This window comes from Nilaparvata lugens, chromosome 7 (genome assembly GCF_014356525.2).
Source record: "Nilaparvata lugens isolate BPH chromosome 7, ASM1435652v1, whole genome shotgun sequence".
NCBI lineage: Eukaryota > Metazoa > Arthropoda > Insecta > Hemiptera > Delphacidae > Nilaparvata > Nilaparvata lugens.
This window is the reverse complement of record NC_052510.1, coordinates 15,520,253-15,543,653: the sequence shown is the minus strand read 5'-3', so window position 1 is coordinate 15,543,653 and position 23,401 is coordinate 15,520,253. Positions and strand designations below refer to the sequence as shown.

Sequence of the window (23,401 nt, the reverse complement as noted above, 5' to 3'; positions counted from 1 at the left end):
ACCTTGAAACGTATAGAAATTATTTAGATATTGGGGTACCTTAATTTTTCTCGGAAAGCAATAGCTTGCACTAGCTCCATTGCTAGCCTGGTTCGGACTGCTGGTTTCGCCTGCCGTCTTCCTGTGATGGTCCACAAGAACCTTCCTCAGCTCCGCCATTGTACCCGTTGTAGGTAGCCCCGCTGTCGCTGCTAGTTCCACTGCTTCATTCCGGTGGAGTTTGTAGATCCAGGACACTCCTGGATCGCTGCTATCCTCTCGCGCCTCCTTGTCTTCTCCGGTGCGATTACTATGGTAATAGGGCAAGGAAAGTAAAAATGGGCTATTAGGGTAATAGTTGGGGAGTCACAAAGGAATAGCTGTAGACCCCATATCGAAAGTCTAAAAAATCTTCCTTTACCTAGTGTCTACATTCTGGAGGCCCTTTGTTTTGTTAAGAGAAATCAATGTTTAGTATTTAATTAATTAGGCCCATAAAAGGGATCACTAAAGTGAAGCCCACAAATGAAATTTTACTCAACCAATGCGTAAGGTGTTCGATGAGAAAGGCAGAGTGACGGTTGCTCAAAAGCCGGTTAAATTTTAATTGTGATTAATTTCAGGAGAAACAATCAGAGAAACGTTTTTTCGAAAAAGTCTTGTGAAATTAACCATGATTCAATTAAAATAATGCAACCGAGCCGAAGAAGGGTAGAAAGATTTCTTCAAATTTGAACTTTGCGCTACTATTAATAAAGCTGTGACATGCGCATTGCGCAATTACATTAAAATCAGCTGTTTATCTGTTGTCCGGTTTCCGGTTGCCTGGTTCCTGGCTTCCTGCCCCTTTTTTGCAAACCCAAACATGCGAGTGCGAGGTCTGAAAAGTAAAATGCATATTGTCAACAAAATTAGTTTAAAATTAGTTTTTAAATGCAGTTCATCAACACACCCATAATGTAGGTAATAGGTTGGTAAAGTTATTTGTGAAGTGGTTGGTTTATTAATTCATAATAACTTGAGAATATTGAACTCTGGTGACATAACCTATCTAACCGTAGTAGCCTAAACACCGTTTTAACAAAATCGGCATAATTTGTGTTTTATGTTGAGCTTTATCAATTTAAAACTTTATGAGTTTATATAAGAACTATTAATAAGTTAGATCGGTATAGAAATTGAAATACCGTATTTTTATAAACAAGATCGAACTGAATATGACCGATAACTGTAGCCTAATTGTGCCTGTGATGGCTGTACAACATGGAACAGAAAACCATTTTTGTAGACAACATGGACCAAAGAGGAAGGTCTTCTTTGTTTTATGCTGTACAGTCATGATTTTTGCAGCTGTTTTTGTTTTGGGATTACAAGATGAATTTCAAAAGAGGAACTGAAATTCGTTTCTAAGCAGCACTCACAGTATTTGAGAAATTATTCTTTTGCAATGAGAAATGTTTGTTGAGGTAAATTCTTCAAAAGCTCCTAACGTTCGGGAAATTTCTGCAAGATTTCCACCATGACATCAATTTCCAGCAATATTGCTAAGGTCTTAATTGCCTTAGTTTTATGCGCTCTTCTTTTGAATGTATATTTCTTATCAGTGATTTTTTCTCACGAGAAAGAAATTGATAGCAGTTTAAAGGTAAGCCGCTTAAGATGACAAATTCTAACACTATTCATAAGTAAATCATTTTTTTAATCTCTATAAATACACACTAAACATACCTATATTAAACTATTACCTATTAATTTTTTAAGCAGTTTAAAGGTGAGCCGCTTAAGATGATAAATTCGAAAACTATTCATAATAGATTCATAAGTTAATCAATTTTTTTAATCTCTAAAAATACACATTAAACATATATTTAAACTATCACCTATTTTTTACGTTTTTACCGTACTTTTGATAAATATAATACTTTGGTGCAGAATATCGTAGTCTCTACAAATTGAAATTGTGGTGTCTTAAATTTAATACAGTTATCGCTTAAAAATTGTAGTTGGACTTTTAGTTGACTACTTAAAAATTGTTGGATACCGGTACTAAAACTGTCTCTATGTGTAAAGCACTCCTAACTGGGACTCCAGTGAGACAATATTGAAGTCCCAGCGGTGTCCGGGATGGTGACCCGAGTTGGGCTTCTGGTGACTACCACCAAATCTTGGTGTCTCGAATAGTAACCTCAGCCTAGTATATTGAGCGCAATACAAATTATTGCCCCCAGTATTGTATTTTTTTAATGTTTTTTCTCATTAAATTATAATTATATCATGTGCATAGACATGCAAGTCCAAACATTTTTTTACCATCTAATCGATGTTTTGATGGAATAGCATACATATTCATCTAACCTTATTAAAAATATATTATGTTGGTGTAAGGGGTCTCTAATAAAATCCTAACTGTAGACCTAAGAGGCCCTAACAGGACTAAAATGATTTGTTTGTCAACTGGTGTGGAAAGTTTGAAAACGCATTTCTAACTTTGACAATAAATTATTAATGAACTAAGACTATACTCCTTACAAAATTACTTTTGACTTTGAAGAATATGCGGCGCAGAGAAATGGAGGGAGGAGATCAACCAATTACAGTGATTAATAGAGTCATACGTAGAAGCGCAGTTGCCAATTTGTCGATAAGACTCAGTCGACTCAGTGCTTCCAGAGAGGAAACATTCGTATGCGTATCATGAGCAGCTGATCACTCATTGGAAATTAGAGAATGCTGGCCGGTTCAGAACGGCAACATCGCGCCGCTATATCCCTAACTTTCTCTGCTGCGCATGTCCCTCCAAGTCAAAAGTAATTTTGTACGGAGTATAAAAGCCTTTTATTTCCTTGTTGGGTATTGTGTGTAGTATTGGGCTTGGAACCCACCTAATGTTCCAATGTAAGTCCACTGATCTCTTATATCATCATCCTTCCCATTAACCACAAGAAAGATAAATACTCTTTCCTATTATAATTTATGAGTGCTATTAGGTATTTCCTTCCAATACTAATTCATGGAAGTTGTATAATAATGCTATAGTAAATGTATTCTAATTATTCTCAATTAATATCTTATTTTTTGATTGGCCAAAACTTGTCTTGAAAAAATAAAAATACAGTGAATCTCATCATTAACAATTATTGTAATGAATGAACAATTTAAATTGAACAAATGTAACTTAATATGTTTAATTTTATTTTCTGCAGGAAAGTATGAAACAATCGGAGAAAGTTATGGAGAAGATATTGAAAAGGCCTTTCATTCGGTTGGCGCCTCGAAATGTTTCAACGGAAGAGAACACAACATTTCTTGCTACTCGTAAAATTCTGGCAGCAGTATCAAATTTGAAGAACGTCCACAGACGGTTTTCCATGCAGACTGTTAACCGACTGCAAAATTTAGAAAACAACTTGAAGATATCGTCGTCCGTTCCAATTGACTTATGGGACGCAGCTGCTAAAGTAAGTGTCTTTTCAGCAAACGTTTATCAAGTTTTTCAAAATTTTCTCATGTTTGATTTTCCAAATAAGCTTTATTTCTAATTTATATCTTCACATGGTATTGAAATGTGTAATTTGTGTTGAGGAGACGATAATTTTATTTTTACCTAAGCTATAGCTTAGTCTATTCATAGTAAGGAGAGACATTAATAACATAAAGTTAGCGCTTGTGTGAGTATAAAAGTTATTATTATTGAACGAAAATCGCAATTAAATGCTGTAAATCACCCCGAAGACTTCTGCTACTGCAAATATTGAGAACAGGTTAAACAGCTAGGGGGAAATTCGATGAGCTGTTTACCCTGTTGTCAATAATTGCAGTAGCAGAAGTCTTCGGGGTGATTTACAGCATTTAATTGGGATCTTCGTTTAATAATAATTATTCATTAATTAGCATTTGAACAAATGCAATGCATTTGAACATCTGTAGAGTATAAAAGTGATGACTCAAATCTGCTTTTCATCTTTCGACTCATAAATACCAGTTCACAACGCTTACATTTACACTGAATCAGGTAATGTGATAATCAGTTCGGCACAGCTTCGGTTGTTGGGTTGTGGTTACTGTGATACTTTGAATCGGCCTTGCTTCACTCTTGCTGGTGCATGTTTACATCGCTTCCTGACTCTTGGAATCGAGTTTAGGCTATTTGCAACTAAGTTATGATTTTCATCTCATTGAGAAATTTTCAATTTATAAATAATGATGATTATATGAAATACCTTACATTAAATACTTTACATTATATACTTACATAAATACTATAGCCTACATCAATAAAGCTGTATCAGCTACCGTCTATAGAAGGCATTGGCAAGACATAGGAATCGGCAACGTTGATCTCCTATCTTTCTCCACTACCATTATAACGTGGAACTCACTATAGATTACTTTGATCTTCTCATTTTCACACTATTCTCTGAGAATAATTATAATTTCTCAATGAGATGAAAATCATAACTTAGTTGCAAATAGCCTAAACTCGATTCTAAAAGCCAGGAAGCAATGTAAACAAACATGCACTAGCGAGAGTGAAGCAAGGCCGATTTACAGTAACCACAACCTAACAACCGAAGCTGTGTCGAACTGAATACCACATTACCTGATTCAGTGTAAATGTAAGCATTGTGAACTGGTATTTACGAGTCGAAAGATGAAAAGCGGATTTGAGTCATCACTTTTATACTCACACAAGTGCAAACCTTATGTTATTGATGTCTCTCTTTTCTACAAAATGACTAATAAAAGGTGATAATAAAATTTTTGTCTCCTCAACACAATTTTCTTTTTTTTTATAGCTCTACAGCCCATTGTGGGCTTTGGCCTCCTCCACAACATTCCTCCAAACGTTTCTATCCATTATAAATCCTCTCCATCCTCTATAACCCATCCTTATCAAATCATCCCTTATCTCATCTTCCCATCGTATTCTTGGTCTTTATGAAGCGTACTATACTACGACCTTTTATTAATAGTTCAAGTCTCAACACAAATTACACATTTCAATATGACAATAAGCTGAAATAAAGCTTTCAACTTGAATTCTACAATTCTACACAAACTCAAGTTTCATAGTTTTAATGCTGTTAATTATTACCTCAGTAGTTAGTACGATTGTTGATGAACATTCAAATTATTCTAGTTAAGAAACATCATTTAAACTAGGACTAATATAGATTCAGGGACTAATATTTTTAAAAATCAAAAATTTTAGGAACTAAATGCAATTTTATTAAAATAACATTGGAGGTACTTTTTAATCCAATTACGTATGTGTCCATCATCTGAGTCTCAGAAATTGAAGGTAGATCGCGGGATATATTGGTAATATGGAGAAAACTTGATAATGATTATCGAGAAGTAAAATAATCATAATACTGTTATAAATGTTGGTGGTTTAATACTGTTGTGTCCATCACGGATTACCGTCCTTTTCCTCCTCCGGAAGAAAACGTGATCACCATATCACATATACATTATATAACTTATTGAAAACTATAGTGGAAGTAAAACATCTTCCAACTCGGAGGGATATGCGGAGCACAGAGATGGAGAACTAGTTCAACCAATGAATAGAGTCATACAAACTAGCGCGGTTGCCAAGTTGACAAAACAGGATCATGCAGAGCTTTCGAGGGGAACTAAGTATCATTAGAGTGTTGAACATTAATCTGTATAATTTTTCTTGCAGTGGGTTAGTGAACGTGAAACGATTCCTGATGGCAAGACACAGCTGCTCGGAAGTGTTCTGAATGCACTCACCTCTAGTAAGATAATTCGAGCAGAGAATACACGAAAAGGAACGCAGCTGAAAATACTTATCACCCTGGAGGGCGGTCAGAAGGCTCTTTTCAAACCTCAGTGGTAAGCGATTCTCGATCACAATCCAAGCGATTTTTTTAATAATTCTCAATTTTATACTCTAGCTCTTTCATATCACACAATTCCAAGTCATTTGTCAAACAATTTTCATTTTTCTTCTTGATCTATCGTATTTCCCTTCCCTACCTTACAGAATGTTCTTGATAGACAATCAAAAAATAACACATCAATATCAAATTAAAACAAATCAATACTAATAACAATTTATATAGCCTACATAAATATAATTAATTATTTAGATTCAAGTGAGAAACCTATTTGAAAATAATTGAGTTTATCGGATAAAGTTATGAAATGGTTGGAATGGACACAAGAGACGTTGTGTGAAAGCAAATTTGAATAGAGAGATAAGAGAAATAATATGTATGTAAAAGCCAATATTATTTCTTCTATTTTCAAAGAGGTTTATAAAAAATATTATAATTCACTTTATTTGTGCCAGGCGAGCCGATCTAAGCCATTCTAAGCCCAGAGAAATATTTTGTGCTGTAGTGTAGCGCTCATTCGAATTTCCAATCAGCATTGTTGATAACACTCTCAATATTCGCTGTGTGCTGAATTCTCAGAGGGTTTGGAATTCATTTTATCAATTATTTAAATCCTTGTACATTGAATTCTTCTGTACCTGTATTTATATTGTAAATATTATTCTTGTATCTGTAAATTACTTATACAGAGTGAATTGAATATCGTTGGTGAAATGATCTCCTGAAGCAGAAGGACTGATCTGGTGGTTTCAGGTACAAAAGAGAGGAGATAATAGGAGGGCCGGTGTACGCGGGCAAGGACCGCCACAACGGCGAAATAGCCGCCTTCCACCTGTCGCTGCTGCTCGGTCTGAGGCGAGTGCCGCTCACAGTTGGCAGGACTGTCGACCTGCGCCGAGAAATTCTCCCTGTCGCCGAGCTTAACCTCTCAAAGACTTTCTTCCAGGATGGTAAGGTGTCTGAAAATATACTATCAAATTCAATACTGTTATCAGATAGAAAATCTTGTTTTATCATATAATAAAATCACTAAGGTCCGGTTGCACGCACGTCTTTTAAATTTAACCTTGTTTATCTCGCTGATTAAAATAGCTTCTCTCATTGGTTTCTTGTGCCTATAAGTATCCAATCAAATTGAAAACTGGTGAAGTGTCTACATTACAAATATACAAACAAATTTATTTGCCAAAAACAAAATACAAAAATTGAACACTGTTCTCAGATATGTGTTGTAAACTCACGATGAAATAAAGAATACTGATGAATAACTTTATGTTAGTTTATTGACTGACACATAGTAGAATAAGACAAGACATTGTTGATCCCTAATTATGATACCTCACTATAATAATATTATGTGTCGGGTGATCATAATATTCTCATTAACACACTATTTTTCAATTTAATTTCCATTACTGTTTACTTTGCAGGCAATAACACGTGCTTGTACGGGGTGTGCTACTACTGCAGGCCTGACGACGCGGTGTGTGCCAAGAGGGACATGATGGAGGGCGCTGTCATCCTGTGGCTGCCAGACCACTTGCAGCTCAAGAAGCACCGCCACCCCTGGCAGAGAACATACAGGGCGCATGCGCCAGCCAAGTAAGTGCAGTGCATCACAAACTAATTGGTATATTCTGTTCATCGAGAGGATAGAATAATTACATAGATTGTGCGCTTGTGTGCGCATAAGGGTCGCTTTCTCAAAAGTTGGTCCAACCAAGACAACTGTAGTTAACAGACCCCCAACACCCAACAGACCGGGTCGTAAACAAATACTGCATAATCCAAATGGCTACCAACTGACCCAACTCCCATTTGACCCAATCTATCAGCGGATCAAATTTTATCACCTGGATTATGCAGTATTTATTTACGACCGGCGCCATCTTGAATCGAGTGTTGGGGTGTTGTTCCAACTATTAAGCCACTTCAATAATAATGTGTGGTTGCATTTTTATTTTAATGTGTTTCAATTGAGTCAGCTGACGGTTTAAACTAGAATTTTAGTTGTACTTTTTTGGAGAAAATGATCCTCAAAGTGATAACTCATATCAGCTGTCAATCAGCTGGACTCGTTAATACCAGTTTACTATACTTTCATTCATACTGAATCATGAACTGTGATTTTCCAGCTCAGTCGATGACAAAGATACTACAGATATGGTCTAATGAGAAGATCCCTATTTTTTGGTGCGGGGGCGGGTGGAAGTTGAAATAAGTAAACTGGGCATTCCTGACTGCTGTATTCCTAATTATGATATTGAGGCGTGCTGGGCTCTTGACTCAAAAATCTGGCATGAACTCAGCTGGTTGATCAAATTTTTTGCTATGCCTAGTAGTGTCTCGATGCTGTTGAAGGGGAAATCGGTCCAGGGATCAGGAGTCTGTGACTCTAGGTGACTACTGTGAATTGGTCTTGCTGCTCCAAAATCAACTCTCACACGCGCATGTTTGTTTACATCGTTTTTCTACTTCCTGAACAGACTATAAATGACATATCTGTAGACTATAGATGACATATCTGTCACATTCGATTAATTGGCGTTATTTGATTCGAAAATTTTCAATATGACTTCTATATTCAACAAATTTGAGTTATTTCAAGTTGATTTCACAATGGTTTTCATTAAACACACTTTATGCGAATCAGTTTATCTGATATTTCCTTAGCTATAACGTACTCAATATTATTGTTTTCATACACCTTTGATTTGAATATTCTCAATCAACTAATATAACGATAAAGATGAAGAGGAAAGTCACCTTTATCGTATTCAATAAGATTTTTCATACTATTTAATTTTCAATTTCTGAAGTCTCAACATACTCAATTTGATAGCTAATAGAGTAAGCAAGTTACAGTATAAGCGAGTTTACAGTAAAAAAATTAATCAATCAATTTATTTAGCCTGGCGATACAGTAGTACATACGGCTACGTCACAAAATATTTTATAAAATTACGATACATAATAAAATCATAATTAGGTCAAAATACATAATAAAATCAATAATAAAAATCCTTAAAATGAGTAAATACAACAATATCAATTAATAGCATTCAATAGTTCACCCATAATAGGGCTACGTTATAATTAACTATTTCATGTAATAGTTGACATTAATAATTTATTCTATCTACCACTGTCCTGAATTCCTCTAAAGAGTAGAATGGATTTTCTATGAGCCATTTTCTTAAATGTCTGAGGAAATACAGGCAGGGGAAGGGTACGGAAGGAGGCTGGTAAAAGGTTGAAAAATTTTATCCCCACTATTGGAAAACTCGAAAGAGATTTGCTGAGTCTGCACCTAGGTACGTGAAGATCTCCACTGGCCCTAGTCGGATAATTGTGAATATCAATGGCAACCGTCAATACATTTTCCCTCAATTTTATCTCTTTCAAACACTGATACAAAAATTCATTGAAGACTGTTAATATTGAATTTTCCTTGAATAGAGGTTTACAATGATCTAGGTAATCTGCATTGCTTATTATTCTGACTGCTTTCCTCTGTAAAACTAATATTTTTTTTACACCTGAGGAATGGCCCCATAACCTGATACCATAAGACAGGATTGAATGGGAAAAGCCTAATAAGCTTGTTTAACATAATTATCAGGCAACTCACATTTTAGTCTCCTCAATAGAAATATATTTCTGCTTAGCTTAGAGCAAATCATTTCAACATGATGTTCCCATAATAGTTTAGAATCCAGCATGAAACCCAGTAGTTTAACTGGGTTGTCTGTCCCGCTAGCATTTTTTAATGAAAATGTGTTTTAGTTTCATTTAGAGCAAGTTTGTTAATAGAGAACCATTTTTTAGCTTTATTGTAATGATCAAGAACTGAGTTTCTTGCAAGGTCTACTGTGGAACTGGATGCATAAATAGTGGTATCGTCGGCAAACATCAAAGCCCTACCAGATAAACAATAGAACAGATCTTTTATTGAAACAATGAAAAGTATAGGCCCCAAAACTGAACCCTGTGGAACTCCCCTTCTAACAGGCAGTGGAAGAGAGTCAACACCATTCCAGCTCACTATCTGTTGTCTATCTGCCAAATAGGATTCAGTCAACCTGAGCGCATCATCTTTAAGACCATAATACTTTAACTTCAAGAGGAGAATATCATGTGGAATGCACTCAAATGCACGCGATAAGTCACACAATAAGGCGCAGGTAGATTCCCTGGTTTCAAAACAATTTAAAATATGCTGGACAAGGGATTCAACAGCCAACACCGTTGACTTATTTTTCCTGAAACCAAACTGAGCTGATACCAAATGATGATGCTTTTCAAGGTAGTTGTACAATTGGTAAAATAAAATGTACTCGAATATTTTGGCAATCATAGGAATGATAGAAATAGGCCTATAGCTAGAAGTATTATTTCGTACACCCTTTTTGAAAATATGTACTGTTCTAGAGACTTTCAGCTGGTCAGGAAAAATGCATTCTGAAATGCATGTATTAAACAAGAATGCCAGCAAGGGAGCGAGAATCGGTATTATTTGTTCCATAAAATTAGGTGTCATTCCATATATATCTCTACTGTTACCTTTTTTCAAATTTTTGGTTGCATCTATTACATCCTGATCGCTTACTGGACTCCAACTAAATGAAGAGACAACACGAGACAACAGCATGGTTTATAGGAGTATCATCTAAATTCAATGGTATTTCATTAACAAGTTTTTCCACTGATTTAACAAAGTAATTGTTGAATTCGTCAGCTGATGCAAAAGAATCATCTTTCATTTCTGAGGGAGATCTATGCTGATTTATTAGACTCCATGCAGCTTTGTTTTGGTTAGATGATTCAATAATAAACTCGGCATTGGCATTCAGTTTGGCAATTTTTATTTTTAAGCGATATTCGCGCCTAAGGTTACGCATCAGGCTCATCAAGTTGGGATTGATCTTTGCCAAGTCACTTACAATCATTATAAAATCTCTGAGTCTGGCCATCTCGGGACTGTACCAGTCAACTTTTGGTCTGCTAGGTCTACCTAATTTCATTGGAGCTCTACTATATTTTATGTTCACATTTTTTGACTTGAGTGGGAAAAAAGAGTTGAATAATTCATTAAACTTAAAAAAGAAAATCTTAAACATTTCCTTGCCTGGTAATTCTCTTACAATATTAAACCATACCCCAATGTTGGACTGCAATGCAGCACCAAATAATATAGTAGCACTTTCACTCATAGTCCTAAACTTGAAGGATTTAGGGTACTCATCCTAGGCAGATTATCCAGATATGCCAGTTTGACATTCATAAATACATGTTTGTGATCTGATATCTGGTTACCACTAACATTAACAGAGTAGCTGCCATTTTTGAGGTTGGTCAAGATTGAATCTAGAGATGCATTTCCCCTAGTCGCCTCCTCTACTGTGCTATGCATGCCAAAGCCCTGAATCAAATGTATAAAGTCCTTCATTTCATTGGGAGAGTATAATGTATTGAAATTATGATCTGTGCCAACAAGAAGAAATAGGCCAGCTGATAGTAAATAGGTCAGGCATTGTTCCAGCTTATTGAAAAACAAGTTAACATCACCACCTGGAGGCCTATACATAGCAACCACTACCAGTGTTAATTCAGTAACGGATAAACCTGCAAACTCTGCCACGCCCTCAACACAAAAAATTGTCACTTTTTCTCTTCAGCTTTAAGTTAGTTTCAGTTTTGTCTTATTCATGTACTTTTTCATGTATGTTTTGAAAATAAAATAAATGATTTATTGATTTTTTGATTTGAAATAATCAACTTGAAATTTTACTCTTCCAAATTTCAATAAATAATAATATAATATATGAATACTGTAGTATCGATAATTATGTTATTGAAGTTTCAATGTGTCATCGAATATGCCTATTTGAGTAATGTAAACTCTTTTAAAATTCATATTCCATCTTCCAGGGGCGCATTTCTTAAAATACCTTAAATAGAGGAAAAGTTGTTCACACCCTACACAAATGAACATGGCCATGGCCAGCATTGAAATGCATTCATATGTCCCAAGTCTGGGACAGACAGTCCCAAGACTTCTTCCTGTTTTACTAGATTTCTACATATTTATGAAGATTATGAAGTAATCACGATTCCAATTGTTTTAATTAACACTAATGTATCATTTTCAGATGGGAAATATCGTCAAGTTACTGTTCAACAGTCCGAAAAAACACGCTATACTCGCAGGGACCAAGGCTATTGGATATCATAGATACAGCAATATTCGACTTTTTGATAGACAACGGAGACAGACATCACTACGAGGTGTTGTCCTCTTTTGGCCACTCTGTAGTTCTACTGCTCGACAATGGAAAGAGGTATGTCAATGAAATTGAATCACTTCTGTTTTTTCATGATCTTTAATTATTGTAAGAGGTAGCATTTGTTTCGAGACTAAAATTTGGAATGTGTTCTTATTGACTAATAATACACAAATGAATTCCTTAATCATTTCAGAATTACAGTATTTAGCTGATTGAACATAATATTATTAGCATCACATGTTACCAGCTCTTCAGTAGTAGAGCAAATCTTTGAGTGAAAAACTAAACAATATTGATGAGAATATATTACCCATCTTGACTAGAATTTTATAACCTTCCAAAACTAATTTTCGACGATATAAAATTATATTTTTTAATCTATTTTTACAAAATCACTTATCCTTGAAATATTATTATGGTGCCATTGAATACGTCTTGAAAAGCTCTAGGCCTACTAACGAAATCGTATTTTTTGTATGTCTTTTTTTGTGTGTATTTTCTTACTAATCACGGATGAACTGTTTTCTAATTTAGTTTCCCTTTGAATCCACGTGAAATTATCTGGTTAACAATATTAGCTGATGTTATATTTTTAATTTATTTGCTATTGTAGGCTACTTGTTGACTAGTTTGTTGATCGTCTCAAATTTATGTAATAATGATCAATGTATTATTTCATTGCAGCTTTGGTAACCCAAAAGTGGATCACATAGATATACTTGCACCTCTCTATCAATGCTGCAGGTAAGTTTTTTCATTTGATTACATTATATTTTATCAACTATTACTACCTTATTCATAATATGGTGCAATAGAATAGAATTCGATTGAATAAACCTTCGTATTTGATGTAGGTCATTGAATAGAATTCATTTTAGAACTCATTCATATTGAATACCACATTCAATATAGGCTATAGTGACTTAATATCATGATCATTGATACTTGCCGTAATCGAAATGGTTCGATTGTTATATTTGAACTAAATCTAAATTGTTTGATCTTAGCGATCAAGGTTTGATGAGAGTGTGTCTATTGTCTATTCTTTCAGGCCTTTTTGTCTCAGTTTGTATTTGTGGAAAGTTCGTCATTAGAATAAATGCTGATTTTACTAACTTATTATTTTCATCTATTTGTTATTTAAGCTTTGTACCAAATGGGTTTCTCTGTCCGATTCTAATGTATTCCATTTGAAGTTATTCACTAAGAATAGTGTGGAAGTAAGTTCAACAAGACTTGAAAACACTTGAGTTATTTAGTAGAAATTCTGAATTTACATTCAGAAATTATTATGACTTACAATTTAGTGGAACCGGAAATCACAATTACATAATTGACTTGGAATGAGCTACTGTAGAATGAAACAATATTCAATCTTGCATCACTTTTTCACTTTCACAGCAGTACTTTAGTCCGTGCAAACCTCAGTTTGCAGCACGAAGCTTCATGTCCAATGCTATTTCTTACGAGAGTAGGAGCACAATGCTTTTTATACTGATTCTATTTAAATGAACTACACTCTCCTTTTCGCCTTTTCTCTCACACAATTTTTACCTCAAAGGATTTCTGTGAAATCTGGCAGCACTGAACTCCATTAGAGCAATACTACAATGTAAGGTTTGCACAGACTATAGTAATATATTTTGTGAGTCCCCAACTTGTTTCAAAGCATTAGGTCCTTTTTTAATCACATAGGATAATATCCTATGATATTATATTATAATCTTTTATAGTAACTGGTACTCCCTAAGTAGTTTCTCGCTATCCACTGAAGATGGGGTCCACTACTCTAAAACGCATACGAGGCCTAAGTACTGTTGTAAAATTGAAATTTTGATACTCGTCTGGATTATGAATGAAACTAAATATCACAATAGTATTTGCACATCATTAATGCATGCTACAAATAGCAAAAGAAGGCTTTTCCATTTTTCGAAGACCATATCCAGTAGTTTACGGAGAAGTCATAACTGCCTGAATTGTGCATGACACGTTAAATAACTACCTGAAGAAAGGCATTTGTGTACTCAGATTGCGCAAATCGACGTGGTTCCAGCTGTGGACGCTGCAAGGCGGGAAACTGGGCGAGTGGCTGGATCGACTCATGCGCAGTAGTCACTTGCATCCGGTGTTGAGCAAGGCCCACCTGCAGGCCTTGGACCGCCGGCTAGGCCTTGTGTTGGCCGCTGTGCATGTCTGTATAGCCGAGAACAACAGTCGTGAGGATCGGGTCATCATTGACGATTGACTCAGCTTTCAAAACAATATAACATTTGTTGATGATGTGCAACTTCCCCATGAATTGATGAATATTTCAACAATATACATAATTTTTAATTCAAATTTTCAATCGATAGATACTGCACTATTATCACATCAGTGAGGAAAAATGTGTATCAACAATATTCTTCTAGCTGTCAAAACATTCTATTCACATATTACTTGTACATTATCAGTAATAGCTATTTCATCTGCCATTACTCAGCAATTTGTTGTTTTTGGTTTATAGAATTGAATCAGTAAACAAATCTAATACCAAGTAGTTCACATCCAAAATACTTAGAAGAGAGCACTCAATACTAAAAACAAAACTTTACCGATCAAGTTATTAAATTAAACTGATGAGCCATCGATGAACCTCCAAATGAAGCAATCAGATGACCTTAATTTTCCTTCTTGAGCAATCAAAAAAGTTGATATTGTTCTATAAATATATCAGCTACATACCTACCGTATGTCCCATGTTATTACTCCCACATAAGATATCTGTTCGAGTACAAACAAAAAAATTATTGCGATCTGCTAAATTCGAGAATGAAAATAAAATCAATTACATTTTTTTTAATTGTCTGATAATGAACTTTAAATATATTTTAAAACGCCCTCGCCGACAAATATTTCACAATACCTCTGAATTATAATAGAATATATGATAATTATTGAATGAGACAAAAGTCAGGAGTATCAATGTATGGTTGATGTTTCATAAATAAGTTATCACTATGGACTATAGATCAGGTTGCATCATCAAATGGAATTTTCTTAGTTGATTGAAGCAATTACAGGAAATAGTAACCAGTATAACTTTTATTCCAGGGTGATTGAATAGATGAAAAAAGATTATAATACTTTTATAAACTAAAACAACTTTTAATTATTAACTGCACTTACTCAACACTCTGTCGACACAAAATCCTCGGCCACCTTGTTGCAGTTGTACAGGTTCTTCACTGATGTGGAGCACCTGATGGAATCAAGATGGCATCCCTGCACATTGTACTCACAAAAGAGGATGTTCATTTTCTGAAGCTCGGTGTCAATGTACTAGGTCTGGCCGAGAATGGTTTCATGGTGGGGCTTGAGGTGGGCGCCGCGCTCCAATATCACCTTGTTCAGGAAGTTGTGGATCAAGTCAGCATTGCATGCCAGGTAGATGTGCCAGAGAGCACCTGGCTGGATGCCTGGCTCACGCATGCATCTTCATGTCAGAATGTCGCCATTTTCCTTGTCAATGCCTAGAAGCGCTCACAAGCCCAGTCAGCACATCCCCACCAATGGACAATCCTCCCCCACAAATCAGTGATGTGGAAAATTCTCTGATTGTAGAAAACGAGGGCAAAAGCCCACAAAGCATGGTCAGCAAGAGGAAGAGTGCCGCCTCCAACAAGCCGGCCAAGGACAACACCAAAGGTCGCAAGTGGGGTCGACAACCCAAGACCACCAACAACAATTTGCCTAATCAGCCAAACAAGGAAAGAAGAGAGCAGCCTCGGGGAAAGAAGCTGCGCAAAGAATTGCCCACGCCGCCGACGCCATTCCAGAAGCAGCTGAAGAAGAGGGAAGAAAGCTTCTTGCAGGATAGACCCTGCTTCGAGGTGGTGCCAAAGCTGGCCAAGTGCCACGAATGCAGATCAACTCCGCACAACATGCTCGACATCTTGGAAATGAACTTTATTCTGCCTTTGATCTATTCTTCTGTCGGTTCTACGCATTCCGCCACCTGCGCTACACCAACATTGGTCACCTGCTCACCGCCGGCTTCTTGGATCCTCACCGCGATGTCTCGCCCGATGACTTCAAGCAGCTGTGGCTGCTCGAGGCTAATCCCTCAAATCTACCACCTGCCTCCGACCTCGGCATGTAGCACTGCCTGCTGTCGCTACTCAGAGATCCCTTCTGTCAAATCATTCAGCAGGAAAACAAAACCTTATCGGTCCACATGTATAAAGACAAAGTGATAGCATGGAAAAAAGTAGTGCAAGGAGTGCATGAGATGAGTGATGTGTGTCAGACCACATTATCCAATTACCACTGGGCCTGCAAGAAGTGTGACTTCATTGTTTGTTAGACTGTTATAAGGACTGCAAAAACAGCTTAGTGAAAGAGTGGAGTGGAGCAGATGGAGTCTGCGACAAGGTGTTGCGCGATTGCAAGGAGTCCGCGATGGCATTGAAGTTGAAAGACTAGCTAGCCGCTGACTGAGGATTTTTCTAAAATATTACCAACCAGATTTGATGACCTGATGAAGGAGCTGCCGCTCAAGGAGTACACTATGAGAGATGGTTGCCTAAACCAGGTGTCCAGACTGCCAGACTGCTTCGTAATGCCCGACCTGGGCCCCAAAATGTACACTGCATATGCCTCGGCCGGCCAACACAAGGGCACCACAAACCTGCACCTGGACATCTCTGATGCCGTTAACGTGATGATCTACGTGAGCATTCCGGAGGATGCTTCGGAGGAGGAGTACACAGATGCCCTGCGAGCCATCAAGAAGACTGTGACATCTTGTGACACCACGACCCCATTCACGGCCAGACCTAGTATATTGACACCGAGCTGCAGAAGCGCCTCTATCGGGAGTACAATGTGCAGGGATTCCCCATCATGCAGTGCCAGGGTGATGCCGTCTTCATTCCGTCCGGTGTGGGGATGCAGGGATTCCCCATCATACAGTGCCAGGGTGATGCCGTCTTCATTCCGTCCGGTGTGGGGATGCAGGGATTCGCCATCATACAGTGCCAGGGTGATGCCGTCTTCATTCCGCTCGGTGTGGGGATGCAGGGATTCCCCATCATACAGTGCCAGGGTGATGCCGTCTTCATTCCGTCCGGTGTGGGGATGCAGGGATTCCCCATCATACAGTGCCAGGTGATGCCGTCTTCATTCCGTCCGGTGTGGGGATGCAGGGATTCCCCATCATACAGTGCCAGGGTGATGCCGTCTTCATTCCGTCCGGTGTGGGGATGCAGGGATTCCCCATCATACAGTGCCAGGGTGATGCCGTCTTCATTCCGTCCGGTGTGGGGATGCAGGGATTCCCCATCATACAGTGCCAGGGTGATGCCGTCTTCATTCCGTCCGGTGTGGGGATGCAGGGATTCGCCATCATACAGTGCCAGGGTGATGCCGTCTTCATTCCGCTCGGTGTGGGGATGCAGGGATTCCCCATCATACAGTGCCAGGGTGATGCCGTCTTCATTCCGTCCGGTGTGGGGATGCTGGGATTCCCCATCATACAGTGCCAGGGTGATGCCATCTTCATTCCGTCCGGTGCTCCACATCAGGTGAAGAACCTGCACAACTGCATCAAGGTGGACGAGGACTTTGTGTCGCCGGAGTGTTGAGTAAGTGCAAGTAATAATTGATTCTCTGATGTACCGACTCACATAGTGCACCAGCTTTTCTGACTTCACCTGAGCATGGTATCGTTCTTGTTACCAATTTCCTTGTTCTTTGTCCACATCAGCTCCTCCTTTGCATTTTTATTCCCATAAAATTTAGGCAGCATTGTGCGGTTCTCAGATGCGGTGGGTGAGCTGCTCCTGTTCTTATGTGGCAAGGTGTGCCCACCATTAATTGATGGTTTTCTGATGAGCAGCTTTCACAGAGTCGAGTGGTCGTTGTCACTTTCACTACTACCTGCATCTCCATGCTTTATGTCCCCACTTGATAGCACAATATTTCTTAGCCAGTAGAGGGGATCGGTCTGTTTGTTGTTACCATTATCTTTGACTGACTTCAGCTTTTTCCAATTTTATTTGCTCTATATCAGCTTTGGCTCAACTCCACAGGTCCTTCGGCAGGTACAATGGGGAACCCCTGCATCCCCACGCCGGACGGAATGAAGACGGCATCACCCTGGCACTGTATGATGGGGAATCCCTGCACATTGTACTCCCGATAGAGGCGCTTCTGCAGCTCGGTGTCAATATACTAGGTCTGGCCGTGAATGGGGTCGTGGTGTCACAAGATGTCACAGTCTTCTTGATGGTTCGCAGGGCATCTGTGTACTCCTCCTCCGAAGCATCCTCCGGAATGCTCACGTAGATCATCACGTTAACGGCATCAGAGATGTCCAGATGCAGGTTTGTGGTGCCCTTGTGTTGGCCGGCCGAGGCATATGCAGTGTACATTTTGGGGCCCAGGTCGGGCAGTACGAAGCAGTCTGGCAGTCTGGACACCTGGTTTAGGCAACCATCTCTCATAGTGTACTCCTTGAGCGGCAGCTCCTTCATCAGGTCATCAAATCTGGTTGGTAATATTTTAGAAAAATCCTCAGTCAGCGGCTAGCTAGTCTTTCAACTTCAATGCCATCGCGGACTCCTTGCAATCGCGCAACACCTTGTCGCAGACTCCATCTGCTCCACTCCACTCTTTCACTAAGCTGTTTTTGCAGTCCTTATAACAGTCTAACAAACAATGAAGTCGCACTTCTTGCAGGCCCAGTGGTAATTGAATAATGTGGTCTGACACACATCACTCATCTCATGCACTCCTTGCACTACTTTTTTCTATGTTATCACTTTGTCTTTATACATGTAGACCGATAAGGTTTTGTTTTCCTGCTGAATGATTTGACAGAAGGGATCGCTGAGTAGCGACAGCAGGCAGTGCTACATGCCGAGGTCGGAGGCAGGTGGTAGATTTGAGGGATTAGCCTCGAGCAGCCACAGCTTGAAGTCATTGGGCGAGACATCGCGGTGAGGATCCAAGAAGCCGGCGGTGAGCAGGTGACCAATGTTGGTGTAGCGCAGGTGGCAGAATGCGTAGAACCGACAGAAGAATAGATCAAAGGCAGAATAAAGTTCATTTTCAAGATGTGGAGCATGTTGTGCGGAGTTGATCTGCATTCGTGGCACTTGGCCAGCTTTGGCACCACCTCGAAGCAGGGTCTATCCTGCAGGAAGCTTTCTTCCCTCTTCTTCAGCTGCTTCTGGAATGGCGTCGGCGGCGTGGGAAATTCTTTGCGCAGCTTCTTTCCCCGAGGCTCCTCCCCTCCTTCCTTGTTTGGCTGATTAGGCAAATTGTTGTTGGTGGTCTTGGGTTGACGACCCCACTTGCGACCTTTGGTGTTGTCCTTGGCCGGCTTGTTGGAGGTGGCACTCTTCCTCTTGCTGACCATGCTTTGTGGGCTTTTGCCCTCGTTTTCTACAATCGGAAAATTTTCCATATCACTGATTTGTGGGGGAGGATTGTCCATTTGTGACGATGTACTGACAGGGCTTGTGGTCCTTCTTCTGTTCTTGGTGTCCTGGTGTTGCGCTAGGACGGTGAGCTGTGACTGGTAGCTCGAGTGGTTGCCATACAGATTGAAGTTGATGGGCTATGCCTTGGGCAGCTTCAATTAATCAACTCTACTAGGAGCACTTTGTGACCACTGCATCTGAAACACATCAAACATTCCATTCACAATAAATCCCTCCACCAAAAACCACACAACAGAGTTGGTACTAGTAGTTCTGTGAACAGTAGACTTCACGCATTTTTCTCATCCACAAGTATCTGGTTTCACCAGTTCACTGGCTTCTCCAGACATGTGTAATGTAAGCAATGAATAGTCCACTTGTCAGCTCATTGATTATGAATAAATCCAATGTTCCTAGAATGTATTCTAGTTATATTGAATAATATACTAGAGGTTCTGTGAACAGTAGACCTCGCGCAGTTATAAACCACAGCCTCCTCTAATACTGTCCATCAGAGTAAATTGTCCTGTCCTGACGTATCAGCGAGATATTGGTGTGTAAACAACTAATGTGCTGTTTGGGTTGTTGTATCGACAATGCTAATAATTTGTTGTAAACAACTATGCTACTATCATCAAAAGCTTACTGAGTTGAAAGCAGAGAAAGTCGGGAGAAATTACTATGCTACTTCGAGTTGTCAATTATTGCATGCAATTAATAGTCCACACGACAGCTGATATTTTACCAAGTTACATTGGCATATTAATTGCATGCGTCATTGCATCCATCTGACAGCTGATTTTTATGATGCATAATAATTAGTCTATAGTCTGATTTTTACGGTAATATTGGCGTTCGAAGGAGACTCCTTTTCCTTTTGTATCATCCTTAAAATAAAAAATTTCAAAAAATCTTTTATTTTCGTCGACGCGAAATTCAAATGGAACATACCTGTAAAATTCCATGAAAATCTATTGCCGCGTTTCACTGTAAATGTGGAACATAAATAAATAAATATGAACATAAAGAGAAATGCAAAACCGTCGACTTGAATCTTAGACCTCATTTTGCTCGTTCAATAATAGTGATATCGGAGTATGGAGGAAATTCCTTTTCCTTTCATACCATCCTTAGAATGCAAAATTTCAAAAAACCTTGCGTATACATCGACGCACAGTTAAAAAAAAAAAGAATAGTCCTGCCACATCTCATAGAATTCTATCAACGCGTTTGACCGTTGATGCGTCACTTACATACATACAGACAGATAGGCGAAAGAAAATCCTAGTTAAAACAACTACAGGTACATTTTGGAAGAAACTACAAACATTTTATTCAAAAAGTACCGTAAGTGTAATGAAAATGCGACTTTCGTTCCTTCACAAGAAAAACCAAAGGAAATAATGAATGTGCAGTTGACAAGTCAAATTGTTGATTCTGTGGAACTTCTCCATAAATTGATGAAAATGTAGTTGATAAGTAAAACAGTATTCTTTCTATTGAGAACAAGAGATATAACGAGACCATTAAGGGTTTACAACTGGTTGGATAATGTTGTAGGATTTCTCTCAAATGAGGTGTATGCAGTTTTAGTCAGGAGTTGTTTTCGGACGAAAACATTGATTTTTTACAATTGATTCAGACTCTGTAATACTTGTCCTAAATGAAGTGAATGAAATAGAGCTAGTCAAATTCTACTAGTGGCAAGAGTCGAATTTGGAACGAAAAATTATTTGTTTTTGGTACGAGAACATTGTATTTTTTTGGATGATGCCCACATGAACTTTATAGCTTGTGCGTGGGTATTGGGTAATTTTATGAGATAATCGGAACATTGATTCAGATAAGCTGTAATTCTTGTAAATGGAGTGAATTAAATAGAGATAATCAAATTTAATCAACGACAACAGTCAAATTTAGAGATAGGATTGACGATTAGTAATTAAATAGAAAATTGAAATTTTCCAAACAGAAGTTGTGGGTGAAAAGATAATTTTTTTCTCAAGTTGATTCGGAAATATTGGCAAACTTCTAAATGAGGTGAATGGAATGAAATTCGTCTAATTCTACTGCGTCGAATTTAGAAAACAATTTCAGAGGGATATCATTGATGAGTGAATAGAGACGATCAATTGACGAACCTGGAATTCATGAGAGATATAATTTGTATAATAAAAGTGTTAGCTCTTTTCAATTGCTTCTGAATTGGTGTAGTACTTTTCTTGGCGTTTTCATCCAAAATTCTATAATATTTTACTCTCGAAAATTCTAGTTCCAACACAATCCTTTTTGATCAACTATTTACTTCATTTGACACAAAACATTAATATACTAGAATCATTATTGTCTTGTATAAACGTTTTTTCAACAAACTGTTTTGAGTCTTTATTAATCTTTAGTGGATAATTATATGTCGAAACCCAATTTTCCTCAATATTTTATCAATTCTAATTTTTGTTTTGTGGTTGAGAAAAATTTAATGAGCTTGAATAGTTATCATGGCTGTTCCCAAAATAAATGGTTACCAGTTTTGTACAATCAAATTAGTTATCGGTTTTGTAATCGTTGATATTTATTCAATGACGTGATTATAGTTATAAAGTTTAACTGTTCAATAAAGTATAAACCTTGCATTTAAGTTATATCAGATTGTGTTACCTATACAGTACTAAGTAAGGCCTACTTGTTGAATGTACATAATTGATGAATGAGTGATTGATAATTGAGTGAGGAGAGTGACAGAAAAAATAAGGCTCATTAATAATATGTTTAATAACAAATCATTCCGTAGAAGTGTTTTCTAATGTTGTGTTAAAGAATGTTCAAAGTATTTAAAATAGTACTCTTTAAATTTTTTCAACTGTGCTTTTTTTAGCCACGTCTACTCAAATTTGTAAATTGAGAAATTTAACTTATCTCGAATTAATGTTTTTTTTTTAAATTGTCTTGTTTTAACTGCAACTGATTTTATATAACTTTTCATTCATACGTTCAGGTAGATCTGTAGTTTTTCTATGTGAATTAGAGTGGTTGTAAGATTTTCTATAGTGAATTATTGTAGTGCAGAAAAGTTCGTACATTGTGATGTATCTTGGTTAGCCAAAAACTGTTAAGGTGCATTTTCGTTTGTGCGTAAATTTCCGCAGTCGACGACGGCAAGCATTGTTGACATTCATATTGTCCAAATTTCAAGTGTGCTAACTTTTTATTATTTGTGATAATTATTCAAGAATAAAAACATTTCTAACAGTATCAACATATTACTATTTAATTATAAAAAAGTATAAACTCAACCTCCTCGATTAAAACATAATTGAACATAATCTTTTAGGTTATGTAGACAAATTGAAATGTACCCAATCTGAGATCCTCACCCTGTCGTGGTCGACGACGGCATTTACGCACAAACGAAAACCCAGCTTAAGAGAACAGAATCTTGTGATTTTTAAATATAAAAATTTACTGTATTTTATACATCACTAATAAAGAATGCAAAATGTATGCACATAATATATGACTGTATAATGTTCAGGTAGATAGAATACCATGTAAATGTTTGTGCCATTAAATGTATTATCCACCAATATCTTGAACAATTCCTGTACCGGTATCTAAAAAGTGAGAATCATATTATATATTGTCATTGTGACTGAACTTGAAATATTGTCAAATATATCTAATTATTCTTATACCGTGATTTTCATTCAAATGCAATAGGTGGACCTCCTAAAATTATACCTCAATACGGTACCGATACCCTACTCAATTCTATGATATTCATCAATAATTTTTCTCATGA

General features: G+C 37.5%; 1 protein-coding gene across 5 annotated transcripts; it reads left to right on the top strand.

The window, feature by feature from the left end:
• Window positions 1-787: 787 nt before the first annotated feature.
• LOC111045085 (glycosaminoglycan xylosylkinase) lies at window positions 788-15,699 on the top strand. Of its 5 annotated transcripts, none has more exons than XM_039432156.1 (8): window positions 788-938; window positions 3,183-3,437; window positions 5,669-5,841; window positions 6,600-6,796; window positions 7,277-7,448; window positions 11,999-12,187; window positions 12,818-12,877; window positions 14,190-14,864. In XM_039432156.1, exons 2-8 carry the CDS (start codon window positions 3,189-3,191, stop codon window positions 14,266-14,268), a joined length of 1,119 nt encoding a protein of 372 aa, XP_039288090.1. In that variant the 5' UTR covers window positions 788-938; window positions 3,183-3,188; the 3' UTR covers window positions 14,269-14,864. The 5 variants fall into 5 exon arrangements, with proteins under 5 accessions (XP_039288090.1, XP_039288087.1, XP_039288089.1 ...); XM_039432153.1 differs by having other exon boundaries at window positions 790-938; window positions 14,165-15,699; XM_039432155.1 differs by having other exon boundaries at window positions 813-1,624; window positions 14,190-14,473.
• The last annotated feature ends 7,702 nt before the right edge of the window (window positions 15,700-23,401 follow it).